This window comes from Heptranchias perlo, chromosome 26 (genome assembly GCF_035084215.1).
Source record: "Heptranchias perlo isolate sHepPer1 chromosome 26, sHepPer1.hap1, whole genome shotgun sequence".
NCBI lineage: Eukaryota > Metazoa > Chordata > Chondrichthyes > Hexanchiformes > Hexanchidae > Heptranchias > Heptranchias perlo.
The window spans coordinates 43,863,643-43,881,561 of NC_090350.1; the positions used below are offsets into that span (position 1 = coordinate 43,863,643).

At 50.7% G+C, this 17,919-nt stretch overlaps 1 protein-coding gene across 1 annotated transcript; it reads right to left on the bottom strand.

Moving 5' to 3' along the window:
• Positions 1–638: 638 nt before the first annotated feature.
• On the bottom strand, positions 639–2,516 carry LOC137342784 (uncharacterized). Its single transcript, XM_068006961.1, has one exon. It carries the CDS (start codon positions 2,514–2,516, stop codon positions 639–641), a length of 1,878 nt encoding a protein of 625 aa, XP_067863062.1.
• Between the last annotated feature and the right edge of the window lie 15,403 nt (positions 2,517–17,919).

The window sequence follows — 17,919 nt, forward strand, 5'->3', positions numbered from 1 at the left end:
GGAAGAGTTTCGGCAGTGACCAATCTGAAAGGAACATTTGTTTTTACTTTATAAAATGTAAACACAGCTTTGATTGTGGATGAGGCCCAAGCACTGAAACAGGGAACGGGGAACATGGTTTGTGAAACTTCACCAAGATTCTCTTTACATGAGGAATCAGTCTGACCCTACTACCAGTGATCAGAAGTAAAGTGCCATCAGTTCCTGTTTCTGTTATACAGAGCTCACCCTCTGACACTGGCCCAGGGGTCACATTGAGGCACGAAGACCCCAGGGTCTGTCCCCAACCTGTGCTGTCAGCTGATCTCAGTCTGATGTGGAGATGCCGGTGATGGACTGGGGTTGACAATTGTAAACAATTTTACAACACCAAGTTATAGTCCAGCAATTTTATTTTAAATTCACAAGCTTTCGGAGGCTTCCTCCTTCCTCAGGTAAACATTTACCTGAGGAAGGAGGAAGCCTCCGAAAGCTTGTGAATTTAAAATAAAATTGCTGGACTATAACTTGGTGTTGTAAAATTGTTTACAACAGATCTCAGTCTGAGCAGCAGTTGTGGCTACAATTAGGTGTAGTGCTGCCGGACTGAAAAATCAGTCAGGGTTCTTATTCCTGATCACTAACCAGCGACCCCTAGGTTAGACAAAGTGATTGGGGTTATGTTTGGGGCTGGGGTTGGGCTTAGGATTGTGTTTGGGGATGGGACTGGGGTTGGGGATGGGGTTGCGTTTGGGGCTGGGGATGGGGTTGTGTTTGAGGTTGTGTTTGGCGATGGGGTTGTGTTTGGGGATGGGGTTGTGTTTTGGGTTGTGTTTGGGGATGGGGTTGTGTTTGGGGATGGGGTTGTGTTTGGGGATGGGGTTGTGTTTGAGGGTGGAGTTGTGTTTTGGGTTGTGTTTGGGGCTGGGGTTGTGTTTTGGGTTGTGTTTGGGGCTGGGGTTGTGTTTTGGGTTGTGTTTGAGGATGGGGTTGTGTTTTGGGTTGTGTTTGAGGATGGGGTTGTGTTTTGGGTTGTGTTTGAGGATGGGGTTGTGTTTTGGGTTGTGTTTGAGGATGGGGTTGTGTTTGAGGGTGGGGTTGTGTTTGAGGGTGGGGTTGTGTTTGGGGTTGTGTTTGGGGATGGGGTTGTGTTTGGGGTTGTGTTTGAGGGTGGGGTTGTGTTTGAGGCTGGGGTTGTGTTTGAGGCTGGGGTTGTGTTTTGGGTTGTGTTTGAGGATGGGGTTGTGTTTTGGGTTGTGTTTGGGGCTGGGGTTGTGTTTTGGGTTGTGTTTGAGGATGGGGTTGTGTTTTGGGTTGTGTTTGAGGGTGGGGTTGTGTTTTGGGTTGTGTTTGAGGGTGGGGTTGTGTTTTGGGTTGTGTTTGGGGCTGGGGTTGTGTTTTGGGTTGTGTTTGGGGCTGGGGTTGTGTTTTGGGTTGTGTTTGAGGATGGGGTTGTGTTTTGGGTTGTGTTTGAGGGTGGGGTTGTGTTTTGGGTTGTGTTTGGGGCTGGGGTTGTGTTTTGGGTTGTGTTTGAGGGTGGGGTTGTGTTTTGGGTTGTGTTTGAGGATGGGGTTGTGTTTTGGGTTGTGTTTGAGGATGGGGTTGTGTTTTGGGTTGTGTTTGAGGGTGGGGTTGTGTTTTGGGTTGTGTTTGGGGCTGGGGTTGTGTTTTGGGTTGTGTTTGGGGCTGGGGTTGTGTTTTGGGTTGTGTTTGAGGATGGGGTTGTGTTTTGGGTTGTGTTTGAGGGTGGGGTTGTGTTTTGGGTTGTGTTTGGGGCTGGGGTTGTGTTTTGGGTTGTGTTTGAGGGTGGGGTTGTGTTTTGGGTTGTGTTTGAGGATGGGGTTGTGTTTTGGGTTGTGTTTGAGGATGGGGTTGTGTTTTGGGTTGTGTTTGAGGATGGGGTTGTGTTTTGGGTTGTGTTTGAGGGTGGGGTTGTGTTTTGGGTTGTGTTTGAGGGTGGGGTTGTGTTTTGGGTTGTGTTTGAGGGTGGGGTTGTGTTTTGGGTTGTGTTTGAGGGTGGGGTTGTGTTTTGGGTTGTGTTTGAGGGTGGGGTTGTGTTTTGGGTTGTGTTTGAGGGTGGGGTTGTGTTTGAGGGTGGGGTTGTGTTTTGGGTTGTGTTTGAGGGTGGGGTTGTGTTTTGGGTTGTGTTTGAGGGTGGGGTTGTGTTTTGGGTTGTGTTTGAGGGTGGGGTTGTGTTTTGGGTTGTGTTTGAGGGTGGGGTTGTGTTTTGGGTTGTGTTTGAGGATGGGGTTGTGTTTTGGGTTGTGTTTGAGGGTGGGGTTGTGTTTTGGGTTGTGTTTGGGGATGGGGTTGTGTTTTGGGTTGTGTTTGAGGATGGGGTTGTGTTTTGGGTTGTGTTTGAGGATGGGGTTGTGTTTTGGGTTGTGTTTGAGGGTGGGGTTGTGTTTTGGGTTGTGTTTGGGGCTGGGGTTGGGAATCGAGCAGCTCTGGCTCCGCCGGGATCGGGATCGGGATGGGGATCGGGTCCATGTCCAGCGCCGCCTGTGCTGCTGTTCCGATCCCGAGTGTTTGGCCATTCGCCTCCTCGCTCCGTGAACTGGTTTGGAGTTTGCGATCCAGGCGGAATCGCTGAGTAAGTTTCTGCATTTTCTTTGGTGTTTTCTGTAGTTTTGCGGGACTCTGTTACTGCGGGAAATTCGAGACGCTCCACCGGACCGGCCCCTGCTCAGAGACTCAAACCGGGATCGGGACCAGATCGGATTTCTGACTGACGGGGAAATGAGAAAGTTTCCAAAAGGGCAACTTGAAACTAATACTTTGGGAATTAACATTCAGCCTGTAATGTACACACCGGCCTGTGTAATATACACAATGTGATATACACACTGACCTGTGTAATATACACAATGTGATATACACACTGACCTGTGTAATATACACAATGTGATATACACACTGACCTGTGTAATATACATGATAATATACACATTGATCTGTGTGATATACACTGTGATATACACACCGGCCTGTGTAATATACACAATGTGATATACATACTGACCTGTGTAATATACATGATAATATACACATTGATCTGTGTGATATACACTGTGATATACACACCGGCCTGTGTAATATACACAATGTGATATACACACTGACCTGTGTAATATACATGATAATATACACATTGATCTGTGTGATATACACTGTGATATACACACCGGCCTGTGTAATATACACAATGTGATATACATACTGACCTGTGTAATATACACTGTAATATACACACTGACCTGTGTAATATACACTGTGATATACACACTGACCTGTGTAATATACACTGTAATATACACACTGACCTGTGTAATATACACTGTGATATACACACTGACCTGTGTAATATACACTGTAATATACACATTGATCTGTGTGATATACACTGTGATATACACACTGACCTGTGTAATATACACTGTGATATACACACTGACCTGTGTAATATACACTGTGATATACACACTGACCTGTGTAATATACACAATGTAATATAGAAAGGAAGAACGTGCATTTCTAAAGCGCCTTTTATGACCTCAGGAGTCCCAAAATGCTTTACAGCCAATGAGGTAGTTTTGAATTGTAGTCACTATTGTAATTTGGGAAACATGGCAGCCAATTTGCGCACAGCAAGATCCCACAAACGACAATGAGATATTGACGGTACGGTAGCATAGTGGTTATGTTACTGGACTAATAATCTGGAGTCATGAGTTCAAATCCCAGCACGGCACCTGGGGAATTTAAATTCAATTAATTAAATAAAATCTGGAATTAAAATACGAGTATCAGTAATGATGGCCATGAAACTACTGGATTGTCGTAAAAACCCATCTGGTTCACTAATGTCCTTTAGGGAAGGAAACCTGCCGTCCTTACCCGGTCTGGCCTATATGTGACTCCAGACTCACAGCAATGTGGTTGATTCTTAATTGCCCTCTGAAATGGCCTAGCAAGCCACTCAGTTGTAAAATCTCGCTACAAAAAGTCATAATAAGAATAAAACCGGACGGACCACCCGGCATCGGACCACGAGGCACCGGACACGACAACGGCAAAACACCAAGCCCAGTCGACCCTGCAAGGTCCTCCTCACTAACATCTGGGGACTTGTGCCAAAATTGGGAGAGCTGTCCCACAGACTAGTCAAGCAACAGCCTGACATAGCCATACTCACAGAATCATATCTTTCAGCCAACGTCCCAGACTCTTCCATCACCATCCCTGGGTATGTCCTGTCCCATCGGCAGGACTGACCCACCAGAGGTGGCGGTACAGTGATATACAGTCAGGAGGGAGTGGCCCTGGGAGTCCTCAACATTGACTCTGGACCCCATGAAATCTCATGGCATCAGGTCAAACATGGGCAAGGAAACCTCCTGCTGATTACCACCTACCGCCCTCCCTCAGTTGATGAATCAGTCCTCCTCCATGTTGAGCACCACTTGGAGGAAGCACTGAGGGTAGCAAGGGCACAAAATGTACTCTGGGTGGGGGACTTCAATGTCCATCACCAAGAGTGGCTCGGTAGCACCATTACTGACCGAGCTGGCCGAGTCCTGAAGGACATAGCTGCCAGACTGGGCCTGCGGCAGGTGGTGAGCGAACCAACACGAGGGAAAAACCTACTTGACCTCGTCCTCACCAATCCACTTGTCACAAATGCATCTGTCCATGACAGTATTGGTAGGAGTGACCACCGCACAGTCCTCGTGGAGACAAAGTCCTGTCTTCACACTGAGGACACCATCCAACGTGTTGTGTGGCACTATCACTGTGCTAAATGGGATAGATTCAGAACAGATCAATCAGCTCAAAACTGGGCATCCATGAGGCACTGTGGGCCATCAGCAGCAGCAGAATTGTATTCCAGCACAATCTGTAACCTCATGGCCCGGCATATTCCTCACTCTACCATTACCAACAAGCCAGGGGATCAACCCTGGTTCAATGAGGAGTGTAGAAGAGCATGCCAGGAGCAGCACCAGGTGTACCTAAAAATGAGGTGCCTACCTGGTGAAGCTACAACTCAGGATTACATGCATGCTAAACAGTGGAAGCAACATGCTATAGACAGAGCTAAGCGATTCCACAACCAATGGATCAGATCAAAGCTCTGCAGTCCTGCCACATCCAGTCGTGAACGGTGGTGGACAATTAAACAACTAATGGGAGGAGGAGGCTCTGCAAACATCCCCATCCTCAATGATGGCGGAGTCCAGCACGTGAGTGCAAAAGACAAGTCTGAAGCGTTTGCAACCATCTTCAGCCAGAAGTGCCGAGTGGATGATCCATCTCAGCCTCCTCCCGATATCTCCACCATCACAGAAGCCAGTCTTCAGCCAATTCAGTTCACTCCACGTGATATCAAGAAACAGCTGAGTGCACTGGATACAGCAAAGGCTATGGGCCCCAACAACATCCCAGCTGCAGTGCTGAAGACTTGTGCTCCAGAACTAGCCGCGCCTCTAGCCAAGCTGTTCCAGTACAGCTACAACACTGGCATCTACCCGATAATGTGGAAAATTGCTCAGGTATGTCCTGTCCACAAAAAGCAGGACAACTCCAATCCGGCCAATTACCACCCCATCAGTCTACTCTCAATCATCAGCAAAGTGATGGAAGGTGTCGTTGACAGTGCTATCAAGCGGCACTTACTCACCAATAACCTGCTCACCGATGCTCAGTTTGGGTTCCGCCAGGACCACTCGGCTCCAGACCTCATTACAGCCTTGGTCCAAACATGGACAAAAGAGCTGAATTCCAGAGGTGAGGTGAGGGTGACTGCCCTTGACATCAAGGCAGCATTTGACCGAGTGTGGCACCAAGGAGCCCGAGTAAAATTGAAGTCAATGGGAATCAGGGGGAAAACTCTCCAGTGGCTGGAGTCATATCTAGCACAAAGGAAGATGGTAGTGGTTGTTGGAGGCCAATCTTCTCAGCCCCAGGACATTGCTGCAGGAGTTCCTCAGGGCAGTGTCCTAGGCCCAACCATCTTCAGCTGCTTCATCAATGACCTTCCCACCATCAAAAGGTCAGAAATGGGGATGTTCGCTGATGATTGCACAGTGTTCAGTTCCATTCGCAACCCCTCAGATAATGAAGCAGTCTGTGCCTGCATGCAGCAAGACCTGGACAACATTCAGGCTTGGGCTGATAAGTGGCAAATAACATTCGCTCCGGACAAGTGCCAGGCAATGACCATCTCCAACAAGAGAGAGTCTAACCACCTCCCCTTGACATTCAACGGCATTACTATCGCCGAATACCCCACCATCAACATCCTGGGGGTCACCATTGACCAGCCACATAAATACTGTGGCTACAAGTGCAGGTCAGAGGCTGGGTATTCTGCGGCGAGTGACTCACCTCCTGACTCTCCAAAGCCTTTCCACTATCTACAAGGCACAAGTCAGGAGTGTGATGGAATACTCTCCACTTGCCTGGACGAGTGCAGCTCCAACAACACTCAAGAAGCTCGACACCATCCAGGACAAAGCAGCCCGCTTGATTGGCACCCCATCCACCACCCTAAACATTCACTCCCTTCACCACCGGCACACTGTGGCTGCAGTGTGTACCATCCACAGGATGCACTGCAGCAACTCGCCAAGGCTTCTTCGACAGCACCTCACAAACCCGCGACCTCTACCACCTAGAAGGACAAGGGCAGCAGGCACATGGGAACAACACCACCTGCACGTTCCCCTCCAAGTCACACACCATCCCGACTTGGAAATATATCACCGTTCCTTCATCGTCGCTGGGTCAAAATCCTGGAACTCCCTTCCTAACAGCACTGTGGGAGAACCGTCACCACACGGACTGCAGCGGTTCAAGAAGGCGGCTCACCACCACCTTCTCAAGGGGCAATTAGGGATGGGCAATAAATGCTAGTCTTGAACAAATAATAATTTTTTTTAAATGACCAGTTGAGCTGTTTTAGTGATGTTGGTTGAGGGATAAATATTGTCCCCAGGACACTGGAGAGAACTCCCCCTGCTCTTCTTCAAAAACTGTCATCGAATCTTTTGCATCCACCTGAGAGGGCAGACGGGACCTCGGTTAAACATGTCATCTGAAAGACGGCACTTTTGACTTGAAGTTGGAGTTCAGAACAGGAAACAGAGTGTGTTAAGATTGTCAATCTGTGAGTAGGTGGTGTCCCCGGGACTGAGTCAGAAACTCTCTTGTTTTCTGTTTATATAAATGATTTCACACAGGCAGAAGAAGAATGATAGTGCTAACTGTATCAAATTAGGAAAACTGAGGAAGTCCATGGGAGATTTCAGGAACAGGTTAACTGAGTGGATGGATCAACATTTTGGGAAAAAGATCAGTGAAAAGAAATAACCCCGAAATGTTCAGATTCTTAACCGGCCGATTTTGCATTTCTCTATCACCTAATCACATCCTCAAGGTGTCCCCAAAATACTTCGCAAACAATGAATTACAAAACTAAATACCTTCGATAGCAGTGAGGAGAGGGGCAGCCCATCCCCCCCTGCAGCTCCCCCCCTCCCCCAGCTCGTGGATACGATGCTGTGTGGGGTGGGGAGGGGTTACGATGCTGTGTGGGGGGGTGGGGAGGGGTTACGATGCTGTGTGGGGGGGTGGGGAGGGGTTACGATGCTGTGTGGGGGTGGGGAGGGGTTACGATGCTGTGTGGGGGGGTGGGGAGGGGTTACGATGCTGTGTGGGGGGGTGGGGAGGGGTTACGATGCTGTGTGGGGGTGGGGAGGGGTTACGATGCTGTGTGGGGGGGTGGGGAGGGGTTACGATGCTGTGTGGGGGGGTGGGGAGGGGTTACGATGCTGTGTGGGGGTGGGGAGGGGTTACGATGCTGTGTGGGGTGGGGAGGGGTTACGATGCTGTGTGGGGGTGGGGAGGGGTTACGATGCTGTGTGGGGAGGGGGAGGGGTTACGATGCTGTGTGGGGGTGGGGAGGAGTTACGATGCTGTGTGGGGTGGGGAGGGGTTACGATGCTGTGTGGGGTGGGGAGGGGTTACGATGCTGTGTGGGGGTGGGGAGAAGTTACGATGCTGTGTGGGGTGGGGAGGGGTTACGATGCTGTGTGGGGAGGGGTTACGATGCTGTTTGGGGGTGGGGAGGGGTTACGATGCTGTGTGGGGGTGGGGAGGGGTTACATTGCTGTGTGGGGGTGGGGAGGGGTTACGATGCTGTGTGGGGGTGGGGAGGGGTTACGATGCTGTGTGGGGAGGGGTTACGATGCTGTGTGGGGGTGGGGAGAGGTTACGATGCTGTGTGGGGGTGGGGAGGGGTTACGATGCTGTGTGGGGGTGGGGAGGGGTTACGATGCTGTGTGGGGGTGGGGAGGGGTTACGATGCTGTGTGGGGGTGGGGAGGGGTTACGATGCTGTGTGGGGGTGGGGAGGGGTTACGATGCTGTGTGGGGGTGGGGAGGGGTTACGATGCTGTGTGGGGAGGGGTTACGATGCTGTGTGGGGGTGGGGAGGGGTTACGATGCTGTGTGGGGAGGGGTTACGATGCTGTGTGGGGGTGGGGAGGGGTTACATTGCTGTGTGGGGGTGGGGAGGGGTTACGATGCTGTGTGGGGGTGGGGAGGGGTTACGATGCTGTGTGGGGGTGGGGAGGGGTTACGATGCTGTGTGGGGAGGGGTTATGATGCTGTGTGGGGGTGGGGAGGGGTTACGATGCTGTGTGGGGGTGGGGAGGGGTTACGATGCTGTGTGGGGAGGGGTTACGATGCTGTGTGGGGGTGGGGAGGGGTTACGATGCTGTGTGGGGGTGGGGAGGGGTTACGATGCTGTGTGGGGGTGGGGAGGGGTTACGATGCTGTGTGGGGAGGGGTTATGATGCTGTGTGGGGGTGGGGAGGGGTTACGATGCTGTGTGGGGAGGGGTTACGATGCTGTGTGGGGGTGGGGAGGGGTTACGATGCTGTGTGGGGAGGGGTTACGATGCTGTGTGGGGGTGGGGAGGGGTTACGATGCTGTGTGGGGAGGGGTTACGATGCTGTGTGGGGGTGGGGAGGGGTTACGATGCTGTGTGGGGAGGGGTTACGATGCTGTGTGGGGGTGGGGAGGGGTTACGATGCTTTGTGGGGAGGGGTTATGATGCTGTGGGGGTGGGGAGGGGTTACGATGCTGTGGGGGTGGGGAGGGGTTACGATGCTGTGTGGATGGGGTTACGATGGTGTGTGGGGGTGGGGAGGGGTTACGATGCTGTGTGGGGGTGGGGAGGGGTTACGATGCTGTGTGGGGAGGGGTTACGATGCTGTGGGGGTGGGGAGGGGTTACGATGCTGTGTGGGGAGGGTTTACGATGCTGTGTGGATGGGGTGACGATGGTGTGTGGGGGTGGGGAGGGGTTACGATGCTGTGGGGGTGGGGAGGGGTTACGATGCTGTGTGGATGGGGTTACGATGCTGTGTGGGGGTGGGGAGGGGTTACGATGCTGTGTGGATGGGGTTACGATGGTGTGTGGGGGTGGGGAGGGGTTACGATGCTGTGTGGATGGGGTTACGATGGTGTGTGGGGGTGGGGAGGGGTTACGATGCTGTGTGGATGGGGTTACGATGGTGTGTGGGGGTGGGGAGGGGTTACGATGTTTTCTCCACTTTCAGCTCTCAGCTGCTTTTGTTTCTGTGTCTGGATTAATTTGCTGATCCTATTGACAGCCGATGATTAAACTTGGGATTAATGGGCCAGACGGTGAAGGGAGAATTCCCGACTGAGATTCACAGTTTCACCCGGCCGGGAGCTGAGGTTTGTGATTCTCCTCGTCCGGCGACAATTGGAGCAACCACAACAACAACAACTTGCATTTATATCACTCCTTGAACGTAGAAAAACATCCCAAGGTGCTTCACAAGAATTGTAATCAAAGAAATTGATGCCAAGACAGAAGAAGGAGATACTGGGAGTGTGCAGCAAATGAGTGCTGATTGAGGTCGGTTAAGGAGGGTTTTAAAAGATGAGAGAGAGGCGGAGAGGTTTAGGGAGGGAATTCCAGAGCTTAGGGCCTAGGCAGCTGAAGGCACGGCCGCCAATGGTGGAGCGATGAAAATCGGGGATGTGCAAGAGGCCAGAATTGGAGGAGCGCAGAGATCTCGGAGGGTTGTTGGGCTGGAGAAGGTTACAGAGATAGGGAGGGGGCGAGGACATGGAGGGATTTGAAAACAAGGATGAGAATTTTAAAATCGAGGCGTTCCCGGACTGGGAGCCAATGTAGGTCAGTGAGCACAGGGGGTGATGGGTGAATGGGACTTGGTGTGAGTTAGGATACGGGCAGCAGAGTTTTGGATGAGCTCAAGTTTATGGAGGGTGAAAGATGGGAGGCCGGCCAGGAGAGCATTGGAATAGTCGAGTCTAGAGACACGGATGAGGGTTTCGGCAGCAGATTTTCTTTTATTCGTTCATGGGACGTGGGCGTCACTGGCGAGGCCGGCATTTATTGCCCATCCCTAATTGCCCTTGAGAAGGTGGTGGTGAGCCGCCTTCTTGAACCGCTGCAGTCCGTGTGGTGACGGTTCTCCCACAGTGCTGTTCGGGAGGGAGTTCCATGATTTTGACCCAGTGACGATGAAGGAACGGCGATATATTTCCAAGATGAGCTGAGGCGGGGCAGAGACGGTCGATGTTACGGAGGTGGGAGTAGGCGGTCTTGGTGATGGAATGGATATGGGGTCAGAAGCTCAGCTCAGGGTCAAATAGGAAGCCAAGGTTGTGAATGGTCTGGGTCAGCCTCAGACAGTGGCCGGGGAGAGGGATGGAGTCCGAGGTGAGGGGCCAGAGTTTGTGGCGGGGACCGAAGAGAATGGCCCCGATGTTAACCCGGAGACGGGAACTCAGTGTGTGAGGGCTGTAGCCGGTGTGAGGTCTGTGCATCGACTCCCTGTTTATGTCACTGTTTTGTCAGCTTAATAACATGAAAACTATTTCTTTTTGATTTCTCTCATTAATAATTCCACATCAAATCATCTGACAGCACTTCACGTACAATGAATTGTTTGAGGTGCAGTGACTGGTTTCCTGTGGACACAGAACATTGCACAGACGTCAGTGAGATGAAGAACCTGTTTGTTTCGGGGTGTTGGTCCAGGGAACTTTTACATCGCCTGGACGGGCAGATCATGCAGTCACTCTTACGCTCAGATCACAAGATTTGCCCCATTGTAATTCATCCATCCAAAGAGATGACAACATCGGCCCATTGTGGCCTTCAGTCTCCTCAATGACTCCAGGGTTCCAGCTCCTCAATCTGGGATTTGATTACTTTAACAGGAGTGGACGACCAGAGACTTTAGGGGTCAGGAACATGAAACTTCAAAAGTGGGAGGATAATTCAGGCTGTTAAAAAGCTTTATGGGCTCTAGATTTTATAAACAGAGACAGAATATAAAAGCAGAGATGTAACTCTAAACCTGTACAAATCTTCAATCAGGAGGCTGTTGGAAAACTGTGTCCAGTTTCGGGCCCCTTACTTTAGAAAGGACGTGAAGGCCTTAGAGAGGGTGCAGAAGAAATTCTCTAAAATGGTCCATGGACGAGAGGCGTCAGTTAGGAGGAGAAAGTGGGGAAATTGGGGCTTTTTCCATCACAACAGAGAAGGTTAAAAGGAAAGTCCCATTGAGACCTTTCACAACCTCGAATACCCAAATGTGACACACAGCCAATGAAATACTTCTGAAGTGCAGTCAGTGTTGTGATGTAATGTATGAGATCGAACAGTTGTTCAAAATTATGATGATTTTTTTGATGAGATAAATTGGAAAAAATTATTTCCATTGGTGAGTGAGTCAGTAACTAGTGGGGAGAGGGAGCAGAAATATCTCTGTGGGGACTACCCAATCATGGTGGGATCAAAATCCCTAACAGCTGATAAAGGGAAGTGGATGAATATTTGGAAAAGAAAAACTTAGCGGGGCCTGGGAAAAGGGCAGAGAGATGGAATTAAGTGAATAATTCTTTCAAAGAGCCAGCACAGGTGTGACGGAACGAACGGCCTCATTCTGTGCTGTGAAATTCTATGACTCTATGTTAGCTCCACCTTCCCCTCCAGGTAGTGATGGGAGTGAGAGGTGATTCCCTCCTGCAGCTAGTGTGAGCTCTGTCTGTCTGTCTGTCTGGATTAGTTGGAGCAGTATGAGCTCTGTCTGTCTGTCTGGATTAGTTGGAGCAGTGTGAGCTCTGTCTGTCTGTCTGGATTAGTTGGAGCAGTGTGAGCTCTGTCTGTCTGTCTGGTTCAGTTGGAGCAGTGTGAGCTCTGTCTGTCTGTCTGGTTTAGTTGGAGCAGTCTGAGCTCTGTCTGTCTGTCTGGTTTAGTTGGAGCAGTGTGAGCTCTGTCTGTCTGTCTGTCTGGTTCAGTTGGAGCAGTGTGAGCTCTGTCTGTCTGTCTGGATTAGTTGGAGCAGTGTGAGCTCTGTCTGTCTGGTTTAGTTGGAGGAGTGTGAGCTCTGTCTGTCTGTATGGATTAGTTGGAGCAGTGTGAGCTCTGTCTGTCTGTCTGGATTAGTTGGAGCAGTGTGAGCTCTGTCTGTCTGTCTGTCTGGATTAGTTGGAGCAGTGTGAGCTCTGTCTGTCTGTCTGTCTGGTTTAGTTGGAGCAGTGTGAGCTCTGTCTGTCTGTCTGGTTTAGTTGGAGCAGTGTGAGCTCTGTCTGTCTGTCTGGTTTAGTTGGAGCAGTGTGAGCTCTGTCTGTCTGTCTGTCTGGTTTAGTTCACCTGAGGAAGGAGGAAGCCTCCGAAAGCTTGTGAAATTAAAAATAAAATTGTTGGACTATAACTTGGTGTTGTAAAATTGTTTACAATTGGTTTAGTTGGAGCAGTGTGAGCTCTGTCTGTCTGTCTGTCTGGTTTAGTTGGAGCAGTGTGAGCTCTGTCTGTCTGTCTGTCTGGTTTAGTTGGAGCAGTGTGAGCTCTGTCTGTCTGTCTGTCTATTGTAAACAATTTTACAACACCAAGTTATAGTCCAGCAATTTTATTTTAAATTCACAAGCTTTCGGAGATTTTCTCCTTCCTCAGGTAAATGTTTCAAGATCTCCTTGAAGCCTACGCATTTATACATATTGAACAATAATACATGGTGTTTACAGACTGCCCCTGCAACTGCCCGTTGCCAAGGCAATCACCGTGTTCAGACAGAGAGGTGTCATCTGCAGAACCCCCGAATACACATTCAACAAAAAAACAAACAGGGAAAAAAAAACAGAGAAAAAAAAACACAGAGAGAGGCAGAAACATCCGGAAGGCAGAGAGAGCCAGCAAATGACCCATTATATTAAAAACAGATAACATTTGTTCGCTGGTGGGGTAACGTGTAGCGTGACATGAACCCAAGATCCCGGTTGAGGCCGTCCTCATGGGTGCGGAACTTGGCTATCAATTTCTGCTCGACGATTTTGCGTTGTCGTGTGTCTCGAAGGCCGCCTTGGAGTACGCTTACCCGAAGGTCGGTGGATGAATGTCCATGACTGCTGAAGTGTTCCCCGACTGGGAGGGAACCCTCCTGTTTGGCGATTGTTGCGCGGTGTCCGTTCATCCGTTGTCGCAGCGTCTGCATGGTCTCGCCAATGTACCATGCTCTGGGGCATCCTTTCCTGCAACGTATGAGGTAGACAACGTTGGCCGAGTCACAGGAGTATGAACCATGCACCTGGTGGGTGGTGTCATCTCGTGTGATGGTGGTATCTGTGTCGATGATCTGGCATGTCTTGCAGAGGTTACCGTGGCAGGGTTGTGTGGCGTCGTGGACGCTGTTCTCTTGAAAGCTGGGTAGTTTGCTGCGAACGATGGTCTGTTTGAGGTTGGGTGGCTGTTTAAAGGCGAGTAGTGGAGGTGTGGGGATGGCCATAGCGAGGTGTTTGTCCTCATTGATGACATGTTGAAGGCTGCGGAGAACATGGCGTAGTTTCTCCGCTCCGGGGAAGTACTGGACGACAAAGGGTACTCTGTTGGTTGCGTCCCGTGTTAGTCTCCTGAGGAGGTCTATGCGATTTTTTGCTGTGGCCCGTCGGAACTGTCGATCGATGAGTCGAGCGTCATATCCCGTTCTTACTAGGGCGTCTTTCAGCGTCTGTAGGTGTCCATCGCGTTCCTCCTCGTCTGAGCAGACCCTGTGTATTCGCAGGGCCTGTCCATAGGGGATGGCCTCTTTGACGTGGTTAGGGTGGAAGCTGGAAAAGTGGAGCATCGTGAGGTTGTCCGTGGGCTTGCGGTAGAGTGAGGTGCTGAGGTGCCCGTCTTTGATGGAGATTCGTGTGTCCAAGAAAGAAACTGATTCTGAGGAGTAGTCCATGGTGAGCTTGATGGTGGGATGGAACTTGTTGATGTTATCGTGTAGTCTCTTTAGTGATTCCTTGCCGTGGGTCCATAGAAAGAAAATGTCGTCGATGTATCTGGTGTATAGTGTTGGTTGGAGGTCTTGTGCAGTGAAGAAGTCCTGCTCGAACTTGTGCATGAAAATGTTGGCGTATTGGGGTGCGAATTTGGTCCCCATGGCTGTTCCGTGTGTTTGGGTAAAGAACTGGTTATTGAAGGTGAAGACATTGTGATCCAGGATGAAGCGGATGAGTTGTAGGATGGCTTCCGGAGATTGGCTGTTGTTGGTGTTGAGTATTGATGCTGTCGCAGCGATGCCGTCATCGTGGGGGATACTGGTGTATAGTGCCGAGACGTCCATCGTGGTGAGAAGTGTTCCTGGTTCAACTGGTCCGTGGGTACTGAGTTTTTGTAGGAAGTCTGTAGTGTCGCGACAGAAGCTGGGGGTTCCCTGTACGATGGGTTTCAGGATGCCCTCGATGTATCCAGAGAGGTTCTCACACAGGGTTCCGTTGCCTGATACGATGGGACGTCCGGGTGTGTTGGCTTTGTGTATCTTTGGGAGGCAGTAGAAGTCTCCCACGCGGGGATTACGTGGGATGAGAATGCGTAGGATGCTTTGAAGGTCTGGATCGAAGGTCTTGATCAGTTTGTTGAGCTGGTGGGTGTGTTCTTTGGTCGGATCTGCGGGTAACCGTCTGTAGTGTTCCTGGTTGTCCAGTTGTCGGTATGCTTCTTTGCAATAGTCTGTTCTGTTCTGTATGACTATGGCTCCTCCTTTGTCCGCTGGTTTGATGACGATGTTGCGGTTGGTCTTGAGAGCGTTGATGGCGTTGCGTTGTGCTCGGGTGACATTCTGGACTGTCTTCTGAGTGCGGCTGATGAATCTGGCATTGACGCATTTCCTGACAGCTTGAGCATACATGTCCAGCTGAGGGCAGCGACCCTCCGGAGGAGTCCAGTTTGACTCTTTCCTCTTCGGTTGCTGTACCGCGGATCCCTCTGTCTGCTGTTCCGGATCGTCGATTGTCTCATTGGGTTCGCTGCTGAAATCTTGGGGTTTGTGGTAGAATTCCCGGAGCCTCATTCTCCTGATGAATTCCTCTGTGTCCGCCGCGAGACTAGTGGGGTCCATTTTGGTAGTGGGGCAGAAATTGAGCCCTCGGCTGAGAACTTCGATTTCGTCTGGTTGAAGGGTGTGGTCGGATAAATTGACAATAGACTTCCCTGTGGTTGCAACCGTGGTACCAGGGGAAGCTTGGTCGTTGCTGGTGGTGATGCCGAGTTTCTCAAGCTTCCTGCTCTTGCTGGACTATAACTTGGTGTTGTAAAATTGTTTACAATTGTCAACCCCAGTCCATCACCGGCATCTCCACATCATGTCTGTCTGTCTGGTTTAGTTGGAGCAGTGTGAGCTCTGTCTGTCTGTCTGTCTGGTTTAGTTGGAGCAGTGTGAGCTCTGTCTGTCTGTCTGCCTGGTTTAGTTGGAGCAGTGTGAGCTCTGTCTGTCTGGTTTAGTTGGAGCAGTGTGAGCTCTGTCTGTCTGTCTGTCTGGTTTAGTTCACCTGAGGAAGGAGGAAGCCTCCGAAAGCTTGTGAAATTAAAAATAAAATTGTTGGACTATAACTTGGTGTTGTAAAATTGTTTACAATTGGTTTAGTTGGAGCAGTGTGAGCTCTGTCTGTCTGTCTGTCTGGTTTAGTTGGAGCAGTGTGAGCTCTGTCTGTCTGTCTGTCTGGTTTAGTTGGAGCAGTGTGAGCTCTGTCTGTCTGTCTGGTTTAGTTGGAGCAGTGTGAGCTCTGTCTGTCTGTCTGTCTGGTTTAGTTGGAGCAGTGTGAGCTCTGTCTGTCTGGTTTAGTTGGAGCAGTGTGAGCTCTGTCTGTCTGTCTGGTTTAGTTGGAGCAGTGTGAGCTCTGTCTGTCTGTCTGTCTGGTTTAGTTGGAGCAGTGTGAGCTCTGTCTGTCTGTCTGTCTGGTTTAGTTGGAGCAGTGTGAGCTCTGTCTGTCTGTCTGCCTGGTTTAGTTGGCCATGATGTGGAGATGCCGGTGATGGACTGGGGTTGACAATTGTAAACAATTTTACAACACCAAGTTATAGTCCAACGATTTTATTTTTAATCCCACAAGCTTTCGGGGGCTTTCCCCTTCCTCAGGCAGTGTGGAAAAGACAATTTTGAATCCTTTGCATTTTAAGATCACAGAACAAAGCCTGGTGATTACTACCCGTTGCCAAGGCAATCACAGTGAGCAGACAGAAAGGTGTCACCTAAAAAGGCCACCGAATATACAACCCCCCCAAAAAAAAAGAGAGAGAGATAAGGAAGACAGTCAATGACCCGTTATATTAAAAACAGATAACATTTGTTCGCTGGTGGGGTTACGTGTAGTGTGACATGAACCCAAGATCCCGGTTGAGGCCGTTATCTGTATCTGTTTTTAATATAACGGGTCATTGACTGTCTTCCTTATCTCTCTCTCTTTTTTTTTGGGGGGGTTGTATATTCGGTGGCCTTTTTAGGTGACACTTTTCTGTCTGCTCACTGTGATTGCCTTGGCAACGGGCAGTAATCACCAGGCTTTGTTCTGTGATTTTAAAATGCAAAGGATTCGAAAATGTTATTTCCACACCGTTCACCTGAGGAAGGAGGAAGCCTCCGAAAGCTTGTGGGATTAAAAATAAAATTATTGGACTATAACTTGGTGTTGTAAAATTGTTTACAATGGTTTAGTTGGAGCAGTGTGATGAGATAGTCCTTTGCTTCATTCTTCATTTGCAGTGAGTGCTGAGGAATTTATTCCTGAACAGGCCGTGTATTAAATGAACTGTGGTGTCGAGCAGCTTGTTATTTCCTGATTTCTCTGGTATTTGTCCTGCAGGCTGATTGGCCTCCTGCTGTCCTGATGTTTATCAGTGTGAGGGACTGCTTCACACCTGCAGAGGCCCCGGTCCCGGTCCCAGTCTGGGTGAAGTTCTCACTGAGCTCAGACTGTGGGCGAATTAACCAGGGTCTCTGCTGCCCGCTGGTGCCCTCTGCTGCTGTATGTGGGCATCACAGGAAGTGCAGCAGCACTGGGCAATGTCGGGTGATCAGCACACAGGGACCTGACCCCCACAGAGAGGCAACGTGTTCAGTGGGAGAAGCTGCGGTCACTGAGACCTGAGGGGGCGAGTGAGGCAGTGAGGTGGGACCGGCAGAGCTGGCCATGGTCACTGACACTCAGGCACCTCCCAGAGGCCGGCTCACAGCAACTTCGGCAGAGTTCCTGGGAGAATATTGTCTGTCCCACCTCGCAGGCCAGGCCGGTGCCAGGCTAGGGGGTCCCAGGGTCTGGCCGATGGGCTGGGGGTCCCAGGGTCGGACCAGTGGGCTGGGGGTCCCAGGGTCTGGCCGATGGGCTGGGGGTCCCAGGGTCGGACCAGTGGGCTGGGGGTCCCAGGGTCTGGCCGATGGGCTGGGGGTCCCAGGGTCGGACCAGTGGGCTGGGGGTCCCATGGTCGGGCCGGGTCAGGGTCCCAGGGCCGGGTCAGAGTCCCAGGGTCTGGTCAGGGTCCCAGGGTCTGGTCAGGGTCCCAGGGTCAGGCCGGGGTCTGGCCGGGGTCCCAGGGTCTGGCCGATGGGCTG

What these genes read in the sequence shown, in the direction of transcription:
- LOC137342784 (XM_068006961.1), bottom strand. Translation starts at nt 2,516, where the DNA reads ATGGCCAAACACTCGGGATCGGAACAGCAGCACAGGCGGCGCTGGACA.